The following is a 22,603-nucleotide window of genomic DNA, read 5'->3' on the forward strand; positions in this document are numbered from 1 at the left end:
ATGAATAGAACTTGAAGACTTGGGTGTGGAACTTGAGGAAGAAGAGCTGTACATAAACATAGATACAGAAGTACAATATTAGAACTGGGGGGAAGTACTTTAACTCCCGGGTTCGAAAAATGAAATAAAAGCCATACTGATAGAAATAGAAAAAAATCAAGAGGGATTAGCTGCAGGTAGGTGGGGTGGAGGGTGACATCAAGAGCTTCCTTTTTCAACCAAGATGGACCAGTGGATATGCAGGTGGAAATATCACCTGGGAAGTTAGAAACTTTATAACTGGTCTCAGGAATCTAGTTCTAAATCAGGAGATCTGTGGCAAGAGTCTGAAATCTTGTGAACCCCCTGAAACCTGGTGCAAAGAAATTATATTAAATGATTATATTAGGGGGTAATTTGAAATCACTTTCCCTACCATGTGCTTTTGTAGAAGGTTAGTTCAATATACAAGACTGTTCATTATAAAGGAAGTTTCTAGACATGAAAAGCAATAAATCATTCAGCTAAGAAGGAAAATTTTCCTTGTGAAACTTTTTCGATGATTACTGAAATTGAGAAATGATTGAAGTGTTTAGAGAGTGAATAAAATGAGATAAACCCGTCTATGGCTAAGAGACACCAAGAATCAAAAAGTTGAAGTTAGCACCAAATATATTTCCAGTGGAAGAGAGTAAATACTATAATCAGTTGCCTAAAAGCAGTCATTAATATGTGAGATATCACCCTTATTATATTGTTCAGATAAAAAAGCCAAAAACAGACAATGGAAATAAGAGGGAATTTATTTATACTATCCTTAAATGAGTATATGGTCATTTTATTAAAAACAAAGAATAAATTCCAGAGTTCAAAACCTGAGATCTAATCAATAGGTCAACTCTACTTAAAATGTCCTTAATTGGTAAGTGTATGTCACGTGAATAAAAGCAAGTATCTAGGTCCAGTTCAAGCAGAATTTTTATGCTGCCAATGGGGTTGAGACTAGGAGAGAAAAAAAGCATTATATACCGTTTATTTAAGTGGTAAATTTTTTAAAAGAATGATGACTCCTTGTACCAGAATACACTTCTCCAATAATATCAGCCTTATAATTAGGCATCATAGGTGAATGTTTTGTGGTATAACTTAAAAGATTCTAGAAATCGCAAACATCTCCATTGCCTGAAATTCTACGATGAGGACATATTCCTTTGGGTCAGGATACAATCCAGCTCTCATAGTGCCATCAGGTTAGTAGAACACAAGCCAGAGTTAAAGGCTGCTGGACAGATTATTGCTACAGAGAACAGGGACAGTGGAAGGAAGGGGCCTTAAGAGCCCTGCTCAAAGCCCTGAGCAGCCCCAAAGAGGCTGAGAACTTGATGCTACAAGTCAGGGAGGGGTAGGCAGGAGTGTGAAAGGTGCAGAGGAGAGAAGTGGAAGCAGGCTGAAGAGAACCCAGGATAAATAAAACTTGCCCCACAACATTTCCCAGGCTAGCCCGGAATGCCAGTATACGGTTGGGCAATTATGTTCTCATTTTCAACCTACCTCATCATGGTTTTGCAGAGAGCAAATTAGTTCTGTTCAAACCATTTCTATTGTGTTTTGGTGTTCTTTGCTTTTATGCCAAAGATGTGGTACCTGACAGTCTCCCAACCATATCATTACAATGAGAACTTTAAAGCAAAAGGATCAAGCAGCATAAAAGTTATGCCTTTTGTGGCAGTGCTACACCATCTTCTGTCTGTGCTTTGTTCTCTTATCTGCTTAGATTCTCAGAAGCAAAAATCTATTTATGCAATGAGAGCATGGGGCTGTGGAAATGACACTGTGAGTTTTTATGATTATTTTTATTATATTAACTTTTTTATTTATATATAAAGCTTGGAATCTGTTTTACTCAGCTTAATGTCTTAGGAAATAAGATTTAGAAGCCCTAAGGGCCACAGATGGTATTTGTTGGATTTGCATTTGCATAAATAAAAATCTGATGAGATAACACACATCTTCAACGGGCATTTTTGGGTTGAATACTCAGACCTGGACAAAATCCTAGAAAATGCTTTTTAAGGAATTCTAAGCCAATTTGCACATAATGTGGCAAGATGAATTTTGTATATTATGTTTATCTAAATGATCCAAAACCATAAAATGGTACTCTGATACTATGAGAAAACCAATGATTCAGTCTCGCCTGGAGCCCAAACCTCCCGGCCTCCTAGAGGCCATTTAATGTGGTACAGCTGGCCGGTGACAGCCAGGCCTCTTTGGATTGCAGTTTTATGTGTTATCTTAATATAATGTGTTAGTCATGCCCTCTGCATGTTTGGGGAGGTCAAATTTTAGCTTTTTGGCATATATAAAACTGGCCTGGCACACAGAAGACCTAGAAGTCTAAAAGATAAAGCTGTCCTCTGTAACCAACCCTGCAAACAACAGCTGTGGCCACAAGTAAAATAGCCATTTATTTGTGAGTAAAAAGTGTGGAAAGTCTTTTGGTCACACGTAGGTCTTTTCCAGGACATCCTCAAACATAGGAGGCAATATTAATCCGTATTGTCATCTCCAAAGGAGAGATAGAGCTGTTTGTGTATATAAAGGCATGCATTTGTAGGTGTGCATATGTTACACCATGAAATTAAGGTCGTTCTATGAAAAATGTCCACCTCTTCACATATCTGTGTGTCTTCAGCACCATATGGAAGGACAGCATCCCCCATAAGTAACCAGGATGGGGTTCCTATTGCCCTGTCCACTAGCTCCTCTTTCTACAGTGGCCCCTTAAGGCATATCAATAGAACACAAAGTCTCCAGAAAAGCCATTTTGAAAACCAAAGAAAGAAGTGATCCTCACTATGGAGATCAAGAAAGATCTTAGAAGCCATGGCATTTAAACTGAGCCTGACTCAAAATAGTCGTATACCACCCAGAACATAGGCTTCTGAACAGACACTCCTTCCTGCCATGAGAAGGACAGGGATGTGTGGTAGCCTTTAGACCTGACCTTCCACCTCTCTTTGTAAGTGGTGAATATTTTACAAGCTGTAGGAAATGAGCCATGGCCAGAGGCTGTGACAGGGTGACTATGTGTAAGTCAACAACTGACAAACTTCTACCTAAAAAATAAGAAATTCAGACATGAGGATGTTTAGGCTGTATATGAAACAGGTCTGAACATTTGTCATTATATAATCTGTATATTTTTATATGTAGATATCTGGGTGGTTGAATTTTGCATGGCTAACCAGGAATCACTATAGACATAAGTCTTCATCTGTAAACTATCTGTTGAATATATACAAAACAATAGCCACTGTTAAATAAGGACCTACTGGATGCTGTATATATTTAGGCTCTAATCTTGATCTTATCAGCTCTGTTACCTGAAGAGTGGATGTCTCATAGTTGTATGAGTGACAGAACTGGGATTTGAATCCAAAACGTGACCTATAAACTAAGGTTGTAGTTTAAAATGATGGAATCAACTATTTTAATATTAACTATGTAAGTCATATGTAACTCTTATGGGATAAATCTTTACCTAATCAAAAATTGGGCCTTTTATTTTGAGACAAATCATATAACTGAAAAACCCACATGATATTTAGAAACCAATATAAATCAATGGTCTGTGTCAATAATACCAACTTTTATTCAATTTTGAATTATTTAATTCAGAGGTTAATAAAAAATGTCCCCAAATGGCAATAATCACCAGGCATGATTTACTATATGACAGTTCCTTACAACAAAGGTGTATAACCTTATGAACTTTGTAACAACGGTTTACAAATGGATTTACTAGTTATTAATGAAAATTTATCACTCCAGCTTTATCGTAGAAAATATTATGAAGTAAACCACCTGGATCCATTTAAAACCCAAGCAGCAAAAGAAACACAAAAAGTGGTAAATAAAAGGCCAGAAATCTAATTGTCAGAATTAAGAAAGGGCTAATATGAATATAATACAGAAGCTATATATAGATAAGTCATCACAGTCCTAAGTCACAAAGTAATATTGAAAGAGTTTGGGATGCCTGGGTGGCTCAGTTGATTGAGTGTCCAACTTCGGCTCAGGTCATGATCTCACAGTTCGTGAGTTCGAGCCCCGTGTCGGGCTCTGTGCTGACAGCTCAGGTCCTGGAGCCTGCTTCTGATTCTGTGTCTCCCTCTCTCTCTGCTCCTCCCCTGCTCATACGCTGTCTCTCTCTGAAAAATAATAAAGATTTAAAAAAATTATAAAAAAAAAGAAAGACTAAGGGTTTGTCCTTTTTGGGAGGTGGAGAAAGTAGCCTTCCTTCTCTCCCATTGATAAAAATTATCTAAAGCTCAGCTTGGGAAACATTAGGATCATGTCAGCTTCATATAGGTCATCAAAATAAAGTAGTAAGTATAATTTAGTAACTATTATTATTGTTACCATTATATAGGGGTAGGAATTATGGGTCAACAAAACACTCTATAAAACATTACCCTTCCTGATATTCTCTGTTGTATTTTCAGCTATTTCACTTTTTTTAAAAAGTGCTGGTAATAAAGGGCACGTGGGCAACTCAGTCAGTCGGTTAAGCATCCAACTCTTGGTTTCAGCTCAGGTCATGATCTCACAGTTTGTGAGTTCGAGCCCCACGTCGGGCTCCGTGCTGACAGCACAGAGCCTGCTTGGGATTCTCTCTCCCTGTCTCTCTGCCCCCCCGCCCACCTCACTTGCTCAGTCTCTCTCTCTCTCTCTCTCTCTCTCTCTCTCTCTCTGTCTCTCTCTCAAAAGTAAATAAACTTAAAAAAAAGTTTTTAAACCTTAAAAAAAAATTGCTGGTTATGAGTCAAAGAACTGATTTATGATCCACAAAGGGGTTGCTACTCAGTTTGAAAAATGCTATTCAGAGGAGCTGTACATGGGTGCCTGGCTTACTCAGTAGGTAGAGCCTGTAGCTCTTGATCTCAGGGTTGTGAGTTTGAGCCCCATTTGGGGGTAGAGCTTCCTTTAGATAGGTAGATACATGATAGATAGATAGATAGATAGATAGATAGATAGATAGATAGATAGATACAGATGATAGATATAGATGATAGATAGCAGATGATAGATAGAGCTTACTTTAAATAGATAAAGTAAGTAAGTAATTTTTAAAAGGAGCTGTACACAGGTAGCTATTTTGGTAGGACCTGCTTACCAGGGACTTAAATAGCAGAGAGACAGGGATACACAGTACACTTACTGGTGCTTTTTATGTAAAACTGGTTTATCTAGACAGCAGCATGAGAATTCCCCAATACTTTCATAAAGCAACACTACAGAAAGTGTTTTAAAATTGGGTTTTTTAATTTCCTAACATCAGAGAAATTTCTTGTTGCCTACTTTACCACTTTAATGTTATTTTGTAGTATTTCCTTATTTGTCTTTCTCCTGCATGTTGCTGGTATAAGTGACTTCCACAGCTTCTGGACCCACATGTTCTAACTTATAATGGGCTGCTATTTAGAATGCAGGTGTTAATTACCTACTTAACAAATCCTAGCTATTTACTTCCAACAGTAAATACAACTTAGTTTCTCCCAATTAAACTGTTTTTCCTGCTGACTAAGGTTCCAAACCTCTTTGATTTTCCTCTCCTTTGCAAATAACATCAAATCCACTTTTGAAGGGAATATATGGAATGGCTTTAAGTGTTCTCAGCTCTGGGTGGCTCAGTCAGTTGAGCGTCCAACTTCAGCTCAGGTCATGATCTGATGGTTTGTGAGTTTGAGCCCCACGTGAGGCTCTATGCTGACAGCTCAGAGCCTGGAGCCTGCTTTAGATTCCGTGTCTGCCTCTCTCTCTGCCCCTCCCCTGCTCTTGCTCTCTCTCTCTCTCTCTCTCTCTCTCTCAAAAACAAATACATATTTTTAAAAAGTTATTTTTCAGTAATAAAAAAAAAAAAGCATTCTCAGCTCTAACACTAAAGATTGGACCCTCTCATTGAAGAACACAACCTGACTATTCTAGTTTCCTAGCGTTTGGGTGACAAAATACCACAAACTGGATGGCTCAGAACAACAGAAACGTATTCTCTCACAGCTCTGGAGGCTGGAAGTCTACAATCAAGGTGTGTGGGCAGAGCTGTGCTGCCTCCAGAGGCTCTACAGAGGAATCCTTCCTTACCTTGTCCTAGCTTCTGGTGGTTGCTATCAATTCTTGGGATTCCTTGGAGCCATACCACTCCAGTTTCTGCCTCCACTGTCACATAGCCGTCTTCCCTTTGTGTGTCTTTCTGTATCTCTCATGGCCTCCTTATAGGGACAATAGTCATCGGATGTAGGGCCCATTCTAATTGAGTATGACTCCACCTTACCTAATTGCATCTGTGAATAAGGTCACATTCTGAGGTTCGGGGTGTGCATGAATTTAGGAGAGGAGAGCACGATTCTTTTTTTTTTTTTAAGTTTATTTATTTATTTGGAGACAGAAACAGTGCAAGTGGGGGAGGGGCAGAGAAAGAGAATCCTGAGCAGGCCCCCCGCACTGCCAGCGCAGAGCCCAATGCGGGGCTCAAACCCACAAAGCTGCGAGATCATGACCTGAGCCGAAACCAAGAGTCAGATGCTCAACCGACGGAGCCACTCAGGCACCCCAGGAGAGCACTATTCAACCCAGTATGCTAACTTTCCAAAAGGACCATTTATCTCTACCAAACTTACTGAAATTAGGCAGCAACATCCAAAGAAATGAGCTCAATAGCAACTTTATGGGGAAGAGTGTGCCAACTTCAAACAGGAAGTTGTAAGAATAAAATTGTTCTACCTCTAACACTATATACTAGCTAATAATTCTGTCCCAAACTCTGTAGTCCATAGGAAAAAAATGTATTTGGTTAGCCTAAAAATATTAGCATTTCAATGGAATTGTATGACCTCCGGAACATTCTCACACGCACTATATAATGTCATCATCACTACAACCCAATAATGTAGATGAAATTGTCATGAGAAACCCCCAGGCTACACAAGGAGAAACAGTGGCTCCCGTCTTGATTCAGGTCATGCGGTTAATTTACTAATGCAGACCCAGAGAGAAGGTCAAGTTCTCTGACTCCTAACCCAGCATTCTTACTACGGTCAAGCTGAATTTTATTATGTGAAAGTGTTTAAAGCAATGGCTGTCGATTGCAGGCTAGACAGGAGGTCAGGGAGGAATTGGAAGCCACATCAGCATCACCTGTAAGACTTTTTTCTAGTAACTACACCTGCCCATCCCAGAACCCCTGAACAGTGTTGAAAAGCCCACAGGGCCTCACAGCCCACCCTGGTTTCCAGAACTGAGATCCACTTTAAAAATCTGTAGAAGAGGGGCGCCTGGGTGGCGCAGTCGGTTAAGCGTCCGACTTCAGCCAGGTCACGATTTCACGGTCCGTGGGTTCGAGCCCCGCGTCAGGCTCTGGGCTGATGGCTCAGAGCCTGGAGCCTGTTTCCGATTCTGTGTCTCCCTTTCTCTTTGCCCCTCCCCCGTTCATGCTCTGTCTCTCTCTGTCCCAAAAATAAATAAACGTTGAAAAAAGAAATCTGTAGAAGAGCCTCTGAAGCTGATTTTTTTAATGGCATGGTTTTGTGCCTTAGGTCAGAGCTGCTCAAATTTAAATGTGCACATGAACCCCTCATGAAAACAGATTCGGATTCAGTGGGCCTGTGATGGGATCTAAGATTCTGCACTTCCAGTAAGCTCCCAGGTCATCCTTCTGGCTCAAGGACCACCTTCCGACAAGGCCTTTTAGCCTCCCGACAGAGAATACAGGAGCGACTCTGTACAGATAACAGAATGTGTCTAAGGGATTGTAGAAAATGACCACACCAGACAGATACAAAAAGCAGGATCCCTCTGCCCAATAAACACCTCCTTAGTTTCTAATAAGTACAGACGTGCTTGAGCCCATTCCCATCATTCCCTGATCAGTGCTGTCAAAACAAGCCAAACAGGATTCAAGTAAAGGCCCTTCTTTGGGATATGCTCTGCTTCCTGGCCTGAAAAACACCCGTCATTGTGCAAGAGAAGCTGCTGCTCCTTTCGGACCCCGGACCGCACAGCAGCCTGCCCCCAGGATCAGCTGTAAAGTGAATCACGCAAGTTTGCTGCAGGCACAGCCTGATTGGCTCTCATCCAACAGTTCCTTTGGCAGAGTGTGGCCCTCACACATCTTCTGGCTTCTGGCATCCTGTAATGTGGTCTCAATGATGTTGACCCCAAAGTATTTTTCAGAAGAGCTTTACTGCAGAGATTCATTAAAGGGAAAAATAATGATTGCATTATGGCTTTTTCTTTTCTTTGAAACTGCTGGGACAGTCTTTAGATACGGGGATAATGGTGGAAATAAACCCTTGCATTTCTCTGTCCATGATGATGGATGAACTGATGAGGCCAACGAGGTGGCCAAGGAACAAAGCCAGGTTTCAATGGTGCTTTAATTCGGGAAATTTAGAAGACTTCCTTGGAGAAACGAGAAGTTGGAGTGGTTGAGAAATAATTCAACAAATGAGCACGCTTTCAGGGAACAGCTGATATAAATGGGTTCCCCCACTAGTCTTTGCCCTGTGTGATGTCAGAATGTACACGTAAGGTAAAATTTTATAAAAGAAAATAGTTCTGGCAAATAACAGTGTGTGTCTCATAATGTTTTCATGTACCAATAAACTGTTGTTTAACTCTAAGAGATTTTTCTAGTTCTGTTCCAAACGCTGAAGCGCTTGTTAGAATTTTTTGATTTGAAGAAATACTGTTTTCAAAGAAAGTGCTGATTTAAGTCAAGGATCACTCTGGGTTTTCTACCAGCATGAGATACTCATGGAGATAGGTCAGAGCTGCTGTCTTCCTGGTAAACTTAGTGGTAAACACGGTGCCGGGGGCGGGGTTCCTAGACTAGTCATCTTTGCAGCAAGTGACGTCGAGATTCCACCCTATAAACGTAGTAACATACTTCCTTCTTGAACCCCTTTCCTCCTGCCACTGCAGTAGAAACTTCTCTTGTTTTCAGTTGCTCTCCTCCTCCAATCAGCCCTACACACTGTAATTAGTGATCTTTCTACAGTGCAAATCTGAGCATGCCCGTCCTCGCTTAGCTTGTTTTGTTTTGTTTTGTTTTGTTTTGTTTTGTTTTTGTTTTTACTCCTTCCCGCAGTGCCCTCAAGCTTTAGCAAGCACCAGAATCACCTGGCGGACTTGTTAAAACATAGATTTCTGGGCCTCTCCCCAGAGTTTCTGATTCAGTACTATGGAGTGGGGCCTGAGAATTTGCAGTCCCAACAAGTTACCACATGATGCCCATGCTGCTGGTCTGGGGGCCACACTTGGAGGAAAACTGGCCTTTGGAGGAGGCCCACCAAACTCTTCATCAGTGCAGTCAGTGCCTTTCAGAATTTGTCCATTGTCTGACTTCTGAGAAGCACGCAGCCCCACTCATCTTTATGTCTCCACCTGCATCCAGTCATACCATACTACTCAGTTCCTGAAATCAGGGTTCTAGGAAAGTTGTGAAAGTAGCACACTGCACAAATGATGGAGGCATCACTCACATGGTCTCTTTATTGATACCCTGTGGCATTGCGTTGACTAGTGCACAGCCTACACCTTACATGTAGCAGCCCTGGAATCACCATGGACTCCTTCATGCCATGCCTCCTTGTAGATATCCCTACCCATACAAAGTTACTTGGAATTTTCTGAGCAAACCGTATGTCTCGGGCTTCAAAGCCTTTGCCCACCTAATGCCCCATAATGCCCTTTATTCCCTTTTCTGCATTGGCAACTTCAATTCATCCTTGAAGTCCTCCCTCTCAAAGAGCAGATTTATAAGTTAGAATTGTCCTTAGAGCAAAGGAAACATTCTTCCAACAGGAAAAGGAAGAATGTTCTAGAATTTGGATACAACTGTAAATACTCTAGTGTCCAGAACACGCCAAGTGTTCAAAATCTGTTTTTTCTCCTTCAGGATTACATGAATTATTTTTTTCAAAGAACTAGAAAGTTGATAAGGAAAAATGGAGGGAGGCTTATTTCCATTTATTTTGTTCTAGTCTGGACATCTCTAAGATGTGTTTTTATATGACATAACAATAATAAATATTTTTTTAAGTTTATTCATTTTTGAGAGAGAGAGAGAGGGAGCATGAGCGGGGGAGGGACAGAGAGAGACAGAGACACAGAATCCAAAGCAGGCTCCAGGTTCTGAGCTGTCAGCACAGAGCCCAGTGTGGGACTCAAACCCACCAACTGCGAGATTATGACCTGAGCCGAAGTCAGTCACTTCACCGACTGAGCCACCCAGGTGCCCCAATAATAAATAATTTTTTATTATTTTAACAAATTACTTTAACAAATAAATTTGTATTTTAACAAATTACATTTGTAAATAAACATTGCAAATCGAACGTACAGCATTCTTAAGTTTACACCTTTATAAAGTTTTTTACTTCTTTTCTGTGATGCTTGACTTTTGATTACACTGATGTGTGTGTGCACATATTTATATGTAAGTATGTACATATGAGTGTGCGCATGCATGTGTATGTATTTTTGAAGTTAAAGTATAATTGGCCTATAACATTCTGTTTGTTTCAGGTGTCAAACATAATGATTCGATATTTCTATACACTGTGAAATGATCACCACGGTGGGTCTAGGTAATATCCGTCACCATACTTAGTTACAAAAAAATTCCTTGTGATGAGAATTTATAAGATTTATTCCCTTAGCAACTCTCACATATGCCACACAGTATCATTAACTACAGTCACCATGCCACACACCACATTCCTATGACTTATTTTCTAACTGGAAGTTTGTACGTTTTGACTCCCTTCACCCATTTCTTCACCTCTGGCAAACCATCAGTCTGTTCTCTGTATTTGGGTTTGTTTTTTTTTTTTTTTTGGTTCTGTTTTGTTTTAGATTCCACATATAAGAGAGGTCATATGATATTTGTCTTTCTTGTGAATGTTTTTTAATGGATAACCTCCATTATTAATTCTTCTCTGTGGCTTAACGTTTTATTGCATAAACCTGAATCTACCCTGGATCCGTACATGGAACTATCACTTCCTTTACTGGTTGAATGAACTGCAGATTCCAAATCATACTCAGCAAAAAATGTGACATAGAATAAATACAGCACTTTTCTTTAATAAAATGTATCCTTCTGTGAAGGTGAAGCCCAAAGCTAATATATAGTCAAAAGCAGGCTTCTTGAAGAATAAGATTAAAAAAAGAAAAAAGTCTGCTCAACATGATGAGCAAAGAAAGGATTAATAAAAAGTATAACTTAAACCTATAAAAAGATTATGTTGCTGAACTTGTAAAGCTGATCTGTTATCACAAAGTGATCTATGTATAATATGAATTTCTATTGTTAAAAAAATGCTATTGCTGGTTAAAGCTTTTAGGTTGACGTTGGGCCACATGGAAGCAATGGAACATGACTAAGAACCTGTTTTATTCTTCTGGGTGTCCTGTGGTAGGCACTGTAAGAAATTTTATGAAAAATAGGGAGTTAGTGCCTTCCAGAATTCTAAAATTTTGGCCTGAGAAACAAAAATATCTCCTATGAAATTGTCAAATGATTATTTAAGAAAGTACTGTCCCAAGTACTGTCCCAAGAGACTCCCCACGATTTAAATTTGTCACTCCTCCTTCTGGAGCACTGCTGTTAATGTGACTCCATCCCAGCACCTCCTAAGCTCTCAGTTCAAACTTCAGACTTCCGGGAGCAAGAAAATCTGATCAGGCAAGCCTAGAGCAATGGATTAACATACCAAAGAAGTAAGATTGCCAGAGCAAATACAGAATGCCTCGTAAATTTCATATAAACAAATTTTTGTAGGTTTTTGTTTTTTTTTTTGAGAGAGAGAAAAAGCACGAGTTGGGGAGGGACAGAGAGAGAGAGAGAGAGAGAGAGAGTCCCAAGCAGGCTCTGTACTCATAGTGCTGAGCCTGATGCAAGGCTCTAACTTACGAACCATGAGATCATGACCTGAGCCAAAGTCAGACGTTTAACCAACTGAGCCACCCAGCCGCCCCACAAATTTTTCTTAGTATAGGTATTCGCGTATGAAAGTTTGATTCAAATATAACAGCATCCTGTTCTCTGTTTCCTAAGTCTGGCAGTCCTCCTGGGAGGCACCTCTCTGAGTACAAGCAAGGCTGCCAAGGGAGACCATGTGAGTCCAAGTAACTGCAAGATGTGTCCTCTATACCTTCTGTGTATCTGGTAAACCCAGGAAATCAATGCCATAAGCATTCAGGAGAGGCCACTGTAATGTGGAGTGCCAAGGGAGGATTCCTGGAAGGACAGATGGAGGACAGTGGGATGAAGGGGATGATGTACCCAGGAAGCATATAATATATGGATAGATTCAATAGATGATAGATAGATAGATAGATAGATAGATAGATAGATAGATAGACAGATATATAGATAATGTGTGGAGAGAGAGACAGAAACTATATATGTAGATATAGAGGTATATAGTGAGACACACAGAGTGGTAGCCAGGAGTTTTCCAGACTCTGTCTTGAAAACAGCAGGGACCAGCCATGGTGCGGTAGTCAGTGCTCCAGTGGTAAGATAAGTTTAAAATAAATGCTAATACATTATGTATACATAGGCATAGAGATAGAGAATGGATGGATGGATGGATGGATAGATAGATAAATAGATAGATAGATATTAGAGATGTGAGAAAGAGATTATGAGAGAGATTATGTATGCAGCTGACCCTTGAACAACATAGGGGTTAGGGGCACCGAACCCCTGCACAGGTAAAAATCCATATATTACTTTTGGCTCCCCAATTCTTAACTAATAGCCTATTGTTGACCTGGAGCCTTACCAGTAACATAAACAGTCGATTAACATGTACATATCTTGCATGTTATATTTATTATATATTGTATTCTTACAATATATAAGCTAGAGAAAAGAAAAATGTTATTAAGAAAATCATAAGGAAGAGAAAATACACTTATTGTCCTGCACTGTATGAAAAAAAAAATCTGCATGTAAGTAGACCGATGCAGTTCAAACTGTGCTATCCAAGAGTCAACTGTATGTATGTGTGTGTGTGTGTGTGTGTATATATATATATATATATATATATATATATATATGAGAGAGAGAGAGAGAGATTAAGGAATTAACTAACACAACTGTGAGGACCAGCAACTTTGAAATCCATACGGCAAGACAGCAGTCTAGAAATTCAGGTAAGAGTTGATGTTGTAGTCTTGAGTCTGAAATCCACAGAGCAGGCCAGGCAGACTTAGGCAGGATTTCTGTGTTGCAGTCTTAAGATCAAATTGCTGCTTCTTTGGGAAACCTGTCTTCACCCTTAAGACCTTTAACTGATTGGATGAGGCCTATCCACATTGTGGAGGGTAACCTGCTTTATTCAGAGTCTGCTCATTTAAATGTTAATCACATCTAAAAACATGTGATCTAAAAAACTAAAAATCTAAAAACCTTCACCACAACTTCTAGACTGGTGTTTGACCAAACAACCAGATACCACAGACTAGACAAGTTGACCCATAAAATTAACCATCAAGGTCCTCAAAACAATACTGTGTAGCTAAGTGAAACAAGTATTTATTTTCCACATTTTCTATATGGGAATACAGAATCCCAGAAAAGCTAATCATAGTGCCCATGGTCACAAAACTAGTAAAGTATATCAGAACAGGTTTCAAACTCTAACCTTTCAACACTAAGCCCTATATTGACACCACCCCCTCTCCACTTCCCAGGAACTTATGAGGCCCCCTGAATCTTCATTTCTTCCTCTATACAATGAGAAATGGAATATTTCCAAATTCTCCTCTAACTTGAGTGTTCTATGATTTGTTTTTACAGCCTAGTATCAAGTTAAATGAAATCTGTTCCAAGGATAAACTCCACTCATTCTCTTCTTGTGTCCCTCCCCCCAAATCCGTCATTCATTCACAGACTAAATGGAAGAATCTAAGCATTTGTGTTGTGCTTTCTTGGGGAAGGAGGGGAGGCGAAGCAGTCTACAAAACCGGAGAGCGATGCTCGCTGCCCTTGAGGGGTTAGGAGAGGCAGGAAGTTTGTGCTCAGCCCAGCTTGGCCAGTCTCCATTTTCACTCTCTGGCTCCTGAAGACTTGCAAGAAGGAATGACCTAAAAAGAAGTTACCCAATTGTTGGAGTGTGTGTAAGATGAAAGGTATCTCCATCTTTCTGTTGCTCCTTTCTCTGCAGAGTTACTGTGAATAAAATTCAAGTTTCCTTCACCAGCCTTCTACCCAATCACTTGCTTCCTAAAACCTAACCTTTTAAAATACAGAAACATATCATCATGAGTAGTGAAACAAAGCTTATTCCCGGAGATACCAAGAAACTATTAAAACAGTGTCTTCAGTCAGAAGATAACCAAAAACTCTTCTCTCAAAGAATTGGTTTTGTACGTGAGAATAAAAAAATTGAAAGAAGAATTCGATAGTATGTGGAACTAGAATGTTTCTCACACCCTTCCCCAAATGAAAGGCATTATACAGGCTGACTGCTGACCTCAGTGTGAGCATGGATGACTAAGCCTTTTCAAACCCTCATTGAACAGCACACGAATGGAGGTGGCGGAGGATTGAATTCCTGGGTTCCTGTTACCCACAGGGCCAAAATAACGGACAGGCAACTGAACTTTTCAGTGATGCTCCTGCTTTGCATGTGTCATGCTCACATCAGTTAGCACATAAGGGCTTCATGCTAGCATGTGCAGGTCAGCAGAGGGTACTTAAGCACAGATTCCCTTTTGTCCTGGGAGAGCCAAGGGAACATTCTGGAGAAGAAAGAGCTAGTAGTCAGCTGAGGACCACCAGTGTAGAGGACAGCACCAGGTATTCTAAAATATGAGAAGTTAGAACTGCAAATTTAGATGGTTCTTCCAAAGGATTTACTTTCTGGTTTGCTTTTCTTAAAACCAAAGGATTTACTTTCTGGTTTGCTATGGTTGATAGTGTCTTTAGAAATAGGATATCTGCTCTCTATCTCTCTCTCTCTCTCTCTCTCAATGAATAAACATTAAAAATTTTTTAATAAAATAAAAAAGGGGCACATGGGTAACTCAGTCAGTTAAGCATCCGACTTCGACTCAGGTCATGATCTCACTGCTCATGAGTTCGAGCCCCGTGTTAGGCTCTGTGCTGACAGCTCAGAGCCTGGAGACTGCTTCAGATTCTGTGTCCCCCTCTCTCTATCCCTCCCCTGCTCATGTGCTCGCTCTCTCTCTCTCTCTCAATGAATAAATGAACATCAAAAAAAATTTTTTTTTAAAAAGTAGATCAGTGGGTGAAATCATGATATTCTAACCAACTTCTAGTCTCTTCCCTTGACAAATGGTTTAAACTTTGGCTTATGTGTTCATGCCTTGTCCTTTTTCTGAAAGTAGAAAATTATTTATGCTAATGATGTTTGTCACAGGATTTTTCCTTCCTGTCAATTTAAATAAGCTGGTTCAGAAAATCCTTTTTTTTTTAAAAAAGAGTTCTTCTTCTTTTTATTTTTTTAATGTTTGTTTATTTTTGAGAGAGTGCGAGCAGGGGAGGGATAGGGAGAGCCAGAGATACAGAATCCAAAGCAGGCTGCAGGCTCTGAGCTGTCAGCACAGAGCCCGATGCGGGGCTCGAACACACAAGCCATGAGATCATGACCTGAGCCGAAGTCAGACGCTTAACTGACTGAGCCACCCAGGTGCCCCTCTCCTAAAAATTCTTATCATCACATTCCCCATATTGTTTTCTATTTCTGATAAGTTTTGTTTTTAAATGTGTTCTATCCCGCTAGGAAGAGAAAGCCCATATGCTATGTAGTTCAGAGCTTGAAACTCAGTTTCACCTTCCAGTTTATATTCATGAAGGAAGGAAGAAGAGGGTAGGGAAGAGGGGAGAGAGAGAATGTACCCACACTGACCTTCAGTGCAAAGCACAGACGTTTCCATGTGCTTTTGTGGACTGTTGGACATCAGTGAATTTAAAGCAGATATGAAATTGTATCTAAATGGGGGATAAACAGTCCAAGTATATTTCATTTCCTCTTGATGCTGGCCAAAGACTGTGTCCAGACACACGTCCAGCATTCCTTGCACTTATCCGACTTTACATTTTATAGGTTGCTTCATGTGCATTATCTAGTTTGATCCTTACCGACCCTGGGAGGCAGACAAGACAAATGTGGTTCACCTCATTTTACGTATAAGGGACCTGAAGCTCAGAGAGGCAGCGGCTTGTCCAAGTGGCCCACAGAGGTAGAGGCATGTGTTTTAATTCCCTGTCTTGTGTTCTTTCCACCACAAAACACCCAGTAACACCATTATATCCCTTCAAAGGATATCACATCAACAAGCTGGTGCAATTGAGGCAAGTCTCCCAACTGCCTTACTTCCTCTCACTGATATCAATGCAACCAATTTTTGGTACCTATTAATGCAAGTGTCAGGGGCCCTAATCTTAACTCCGTGTGATCCTCTGAATTTCTGTGTTTATTGAAGAATTAACGTCATTTTCCAGGTGATTCAAAATGAAAGAAAAGTTTTTTCCAGAAAGACTGTCTATTCCCAGTAACCAAATGCTTAGAACTGAACAGGGCAATAGTTTTCAAAGTCTTCTCATCTGACTTTTTATTTCTTAAGCAACAAAAGTATATTTTGGCCATTCAACCAAATGATAGGATCAGTTGCGATTTGTCCTTGGTATAGATGGCACACATGACTGGAATTAGCAAAAGGTGGTGGTTTAGAAAGAGAATCATCACACCTAAGAGGTGAAGGGGACTGTGGAGGGGCGCCTGGGTGGCTTAGTCGGTTGAGCGTCCGGCTTTGGCTCAGCTCATGATCTCGCAGTTTGTGGGTTTGAGCCCCACATCGGGCTCAGTGCTGACAGCTCGGAGCCTGGAGCCTGCTTCAGGTTCTGTGTCTCCCTCTCTCTCTGCTCCTCTCCTGATCGTGCTCTCTCTCTCTCTCTCTCTCTCTCTCTCTCTCTGTGTCAAAAATAAATAAACATTTTAAAAAAAATTTTTTAAAGAAAAAAGAAAGAAAGGGACCGTGGAGATGACCTAGCCCATATCTCCAAGGGAGTCGGCCAATATCGCACAGATAATTGTTTGGAATTTCTGCATTTCCCCTTCATTTGCCATGTGCAGACCTAAGTCTGCTTGGTAGAGCTGAGATACACAGCCAGCTCTGGAGTCCAGTTGTTGGAGGCGACAGGAGTTCAACATCTAACTTGTGCGTGGTTAGGCTAAAAGAAGTAATGCCTAAGTGCCATAAGGGTTTGCTATACTAAAAAATATCCATGTTTAGAAGTGTATCCTGTAGCTTAGACCAAAATGCCACATTTATTATATTTATTTTGTTTAAAAACTACAATAAAACAATAAGCTCGCATTTGGCTTATTGCACCACACATCATCTTTGGTATATATTGAATAATTTATCTAAAGCGCTGTCTTTCTGGGAGAACTCCAAGCTTCACAAGATATTTAAAATAACCGTTTCTCTAAACTGAGAGCAAATGGATTTTGACAGATTAAATTTGAACATGAGACAGAAAATAATGCGCTTCAGTACCTATGGTTTCTTTAATATGAATATGGGGTTGCTAAGAGCTTCAGTGTTTGGTATTTTTAGTCATTCTTTTCCTTCAAGAATGTACTCCAAATCACATTGGACATGTGCTGAATTTACAGGTATAAAGGGCAGCCGTGTTTGTTAAGTTGCCATCATCTGGCCTATAGACTGTATTAGGACTCTACAGTGTTTCATTAGTTCCCCAAGTTAGCTACTGAAGTCAAATGAATTACAGTCAAAATGTGATTGTGGAGCCAAGGAAAACTGAAGGTCCACCCTGGACCATCCAATTTTGCCCTTTGTCCAAAAGGTTGGAAGATAATGGAATGGCTTCATTTGTAATTCTACTCTTCTCCTTGATCTTTGAAGTGACAGTCATTAGTAAGATGAATCCAAAATGGGCAGGTGAACAGATAAGATATAGAAAACCTAGAATATGGATTAATGTAAGAATGATGGCAGCAACCCCAGTACTTAAAATGCCCACTTAATATAATATACTTACTAAAAAACAGTGTGACCGCCTAGAAAATACAGAGGGACTGGTTACTTATGGTAAGAGCATAAGAATGGATGGGACCTGGCCAGTGCTCCCTAAGGAATCTTGTAGTGACAGAATTTTGTTAGTGCCGCCCTGCCATTGGCCTCTGCGGGTGGAAATTTGAGGTGAGCATTCCCAACTTGCCCTTAATAAACCCTCTGAACCCATTATCCATGGGTTTATCTAAACCTTCTAGGAGGATGTCTAACTTTAGCCTCCACAATCTCTTAGAATAGGATGAATAGAACCTTTTTTCTACTGCGATTCATTGATCCACATTTTTAAAGGAAATTCTGAAGGATACTCAAGTCAAAAGTACTTACTTTAGTTTTGTTTAAGAAAAAGATTTAAAACACTAAGACTAAAATACTGTTCTTTAAGTTAAGGAAACATACATCTTTATTCAATATCTGTAACACACTCTTACATATGTTATACTGTGGTTTTACTTGAGAGAGATTTGAGGAGAAAGATGGAAGCTGGAAGAACAGGAACAAAAAAACAATGAAAGGTATAAAGGAGGCATAAAAGGAGAATGGGTAAGGAGAGTAACCCAGAAGTAGAGAAACTGACAAGGATAAAGAGAAGAAAATGGAGGGAGAAAGATGAACAAGAGAAGACTCTTGTTTAGAAGTCCTGATGTCAGAGACAAACTAATTTTTTCATGATCTCAGGTTTACTGCGCTGTAGGGTCTCAAGCTGCTTAATCATCATCCTTTGAAATATTTCCTTGATGCTGAATCTTTAAATTAAATGGTCACTGTCAGGATATTTTTCTTGGAGCTGCACATAGTAACTGAGACCAATGACAGCTCCCAAGACCATTGACAAAAGTCAGATGAAACCAAGCAAGCCAGACCTAACCTAGGTAAGAGAGGCTTCCTATATCACCAAGAATTGTGTGTCCCAGATGCACCATCTTTACAAACCAAAAAAGTGCTTCCTCCTGTTGCTCTCAAACTTTCGTCTTCATTCTCGTCCTTATAAATCTAGAACACCAGTTTACAATAAAGAAGTCCCTACTTGGGCTGCCTCTATTGTTCATGGTTCCACAATTTCCCACATACCTGTTCTTGGCCTTTGTCTTCCCCGAAAGATGCTACCAAGTTCCCCTATTCATTTCAGCCTCTAATAATATGGGTACCTTTCATTTGTTTAATGAAATATTTGTGTGTCATGCAATTTTCACAACCACCATGTAACAGCTATGACTGCTGTCTTCATTCTACTGCTGTCTTTCATTCTAAAATTTATGAGATTCTCATTCTATGACTGCTGTCTTTCATTCTAAAATTTATGAGATTTTCCTTGACTAAATTAAGCTAGCTCTAATCTTCCTTTCCCACATGATGCTGGCCAGAAGTCCGCACCTCCCAGGATGAAGGCTGTACTGACTTGGTTCTGCCATCAGTGCTTACCGCATAAATGGTATCTGTTGTACGAGAAGCATTGTTGTACTGAGTGCCATAGTATCTCTCCATGTGTAGGTCTGCATTCGTGGTTTTAGTTGTAGACCAAAGCTTCTAGAAACCACAAATTCTGTCTAGCCTATTGTGCCTCTCAGGCAATTTCACTTAAAGAAACACAAACCGGGTGGTTGAGAGAGAAAAATAACCGACAACTAAGAGAGGAGAGATTGCTCCCCAAAGCGATTCCAAAGGGTGGTTACTGACACAGGTGTGCCTCGGAGCAATGGCAGGGGTGAGGGAATGGACTTTTTTCAAATTTCTTAGGCCCTAGAATTTAAATGTTTACTGTGTTGGGCTTCTAAGTGAGATGAACTCATAAAAAGTGAAAGTGTTTGCATTGGTTAGGGAATTTTAGGTTGTAAAATTCCCTTCTTGCAATATCTTGGAGCAATCCAGATCATTTAAAGAACGGGGAACCCATATGTCTCCCAGCTGCCTAAGCAACTAAGAGGATTTGCTAACTTGGACTTCCTTCTCTTTTCCAGATCTTGGCCATCGTGTCTATCCTGTTCATCGTACTCTCCACCATTGCTCTGTCTCTCAACACTCTTCCAGAGCTGCAGGAAATGGATGAATTTGGACAACCCAACGACAACCCCCAATTAGCACACGTGGAGGCTGTGTGTATTGCTTGGTTTACCATGGAGTACCTTTTACGCTTCCTGTCCTCACCAAATAAGTGGAAGTTCTTTAAAGGCCCACTAAATGTCATTGATCTGCTGGCCATCTTGCCATATTATGTCACCATCTTCCTCACGGAGTCCAACAAGAGTGTGCTGCAGTTCCAGAACGTGAGGCGCGTGGTTCAGATCTTCCGGATCATGCGCATTCTCAGAATCCTGAAACTCGCCAGACATTCCACAGGCCTGCAGTCTCTGGGGTTCACCCTCAGACGGAGTTACAACGAATTGGGCTTGTTGATATTATTTTTGGCCATGGGGATAATGATATTTTCCAGCCTGGTGTTTTTTGCTGAGAAAGATGAAGATGCTACCAAGTTCACCAGTATCCCGGCATCGTTTTGGTGGGCCACCATCACCATGACCACCGTAGGCTATGGTGACATTTACCCGAAGACATTATTGGGGAAAATCGTGGGAGGCCTCTGCTGTATTGCCGGGGTCCTGGTTATTGCCCTTCCCATCCCAATCATCGTGAACAATTTTTCTGAATTTTACAAGGAGCAAAAACGCCAGGAGAAGGCGATTAAAAGGAGAGAGGCTCTTGAGCGGGCCAAGAGGAATGGCAGCATCGTTTCTATGAACTTAAAAGATGCCTTTGCCCGAAGCATGGAACTGATAGACGTGGCCGTGGAGAAGGCAGGAGAGTCGGCCAACACGAAGGACTCGGCTGATGATAATCACCTCTCTCCAAGCCGGTGGAAGTGGGCCAGGAAAGCTCTGTCGGAAACAAGCTCCAACAAATCTTTCGAGAATAAGTACCAGGAGGTTAGCCAGAAAGACTCCCACGAGCAGCTGAACAACACTTCTTCCTCCAGCCCCCAGCATCTGAGTGCCCAGAAACTGGAGATGCTGTACAACGAAATCACCAAGACCCAGCCTCACTCTCACCCGAACCCAGACTGCCAAGAACAGCCCGAGAGGCCGTCTGGGTACGAAGAAGAGATAGAAATGGAAGAAGTGGTCTGCCCGCAGGAGCAGCTGGCTGTGGCACAGACCGAGGTCATTGTGGACATGAAGAGCACCTCCAGCATAGACAGCTTCACTAGCTGTGCCACCGACTTCACAGAGACGGAGAGGTCGCCCCTGCCGCCACTGTCCGCCTCTCACTTGCAGATGAAGTTCCCGCCCGACCTCACAGGGACAGAAGAGCACCAAAGAGCCAGGGGGCCCCCATTTCTCACACTAGCCAGAGAGAAAGGGCCTGTGGCCAGGGATGCCACCCTGGAATATGCTCCAGTCGACATAACTGTGAGCCTGGATGCCAGCGCTTCCCAAAGCGGGCTCCACGGCCCTTTGCAGTCTGACAGTACCTCCGAGAGCCCTAAGAGTTCGCTGAAAGGCAGCAACCCGCTAAAAGCCAGATCCCTCAAAGTGAACTTTAAGGAAAACAGAGGCAGTGCCCCACAGACCCCGCCCAGCACTGCCAGGCCACTGCCGGTCACCGCGGCTGACTTTTCCCTCACCACCCCGCAGCTCATCAGCACCATCCTCTTAGAAGAGACCCCCTCCCAGGGAGACAGACCCTTGCTGGGCACCGAGGTTTCGGCACATTGTCAGGGACCTTCCAAAGGGCTGACCCCTCGGTTTCCCAAGCAGAAACTCTTTCCTTTCTCGTCCAGAGAGAGGAGGAGCTTCACGGAAATAGACACTGGCGAAGACGATGACTTCTTAGAGCTCCAGGGGCCAAGACGGGACATGCAGGCCGACCCCAGCCCAAACTGCTGTGCAGATAAACCTAGTGATGGAAGAGACCCTTTAAGAGAAGAGGCCTGTGTGGGCTCTTCCTCCCCCCAGGACACAAGTCACAACTGTAGGCAAGACATTTACCATGCTGTGGCTGAAGTAAAAAAGGACAATAGTCAAGAAGGGTGCAAGATGGAAAACCACTTGTTTGCCCCAGAAATTCATTCCAACCCAGGAGACACAGGTTATTGTCCCACACGTGAAACCAGCATGTGACTAGTTACAAAAGCAATAAAAAAAAAAAACTTGTTTCTTAAAAATGAGGTAATAATGCCTGTGAACTAAAAAAATGGGAAGCCCCCCCCAAAAAAGTGCATAAAATGTTATTTTTGCATGGCATGAACAGTTTAGTTTAAGTACTGTTTAAATAAAGAGTCAAGACTGCATTTTGTAACAAACACAAAATGACGGAGGAACGGTGAACAAATAAAGAGAGCTCTATTAGGAACCAGTATTCTGCAATGTCTGACATTTTTGATCCTTTCATTTCAAATTGTAGACAGATTTTCAACTTTTTGCTTTTCTGTTACAATGAATTTTAGAATTTGCACATGAAAGGATGAAATGTCACTGCATGTATTCAT

General features: G+C 41.2%; 1 protein-coding gene across 1 annotated transcript in view; it reads left to right on the plus strand.

Moving 5' to 3' along the window:
• KCNB2 (potassium voltage-gated channel subfamily B member 2) overlaps window positions 1–22,235 on the plus strand; it is a 357,466-nt gene extending 335,231 nt beyond the window's left edge. Inside the window, exon 2 of the mRNA XM_047073763.1 lies at window positions 20,079–22,235. Within this exon, the coding sequence (XP_046929719.1) occupies window positions 20,079–22,235 (2,157 nt within the window). The remainder of the gene's footprint in view (window positions 1–20,078) is intronic.
• The last annotated feature ends 368 nt before the right edge of the window (window positions 22,236–22,603 follow it).

The sequence above is a fragment of the Lynx rufus genome, unplaced genomic scaffold (assembly GCF_022079265.1).
Source record: "Lynx rufus isolate CCGP_SWC_20201006 ecotype Redwood Valley unplaced genomic scaffold, mLynRuf1.p SCAF_12, whole genome shotgun sequence".
Lineage (NCBI taxonomy): Eukaryota > Metazoa > Chordata > Mammalia > Carnivora > Felidae > Lynx > Lynx rufus.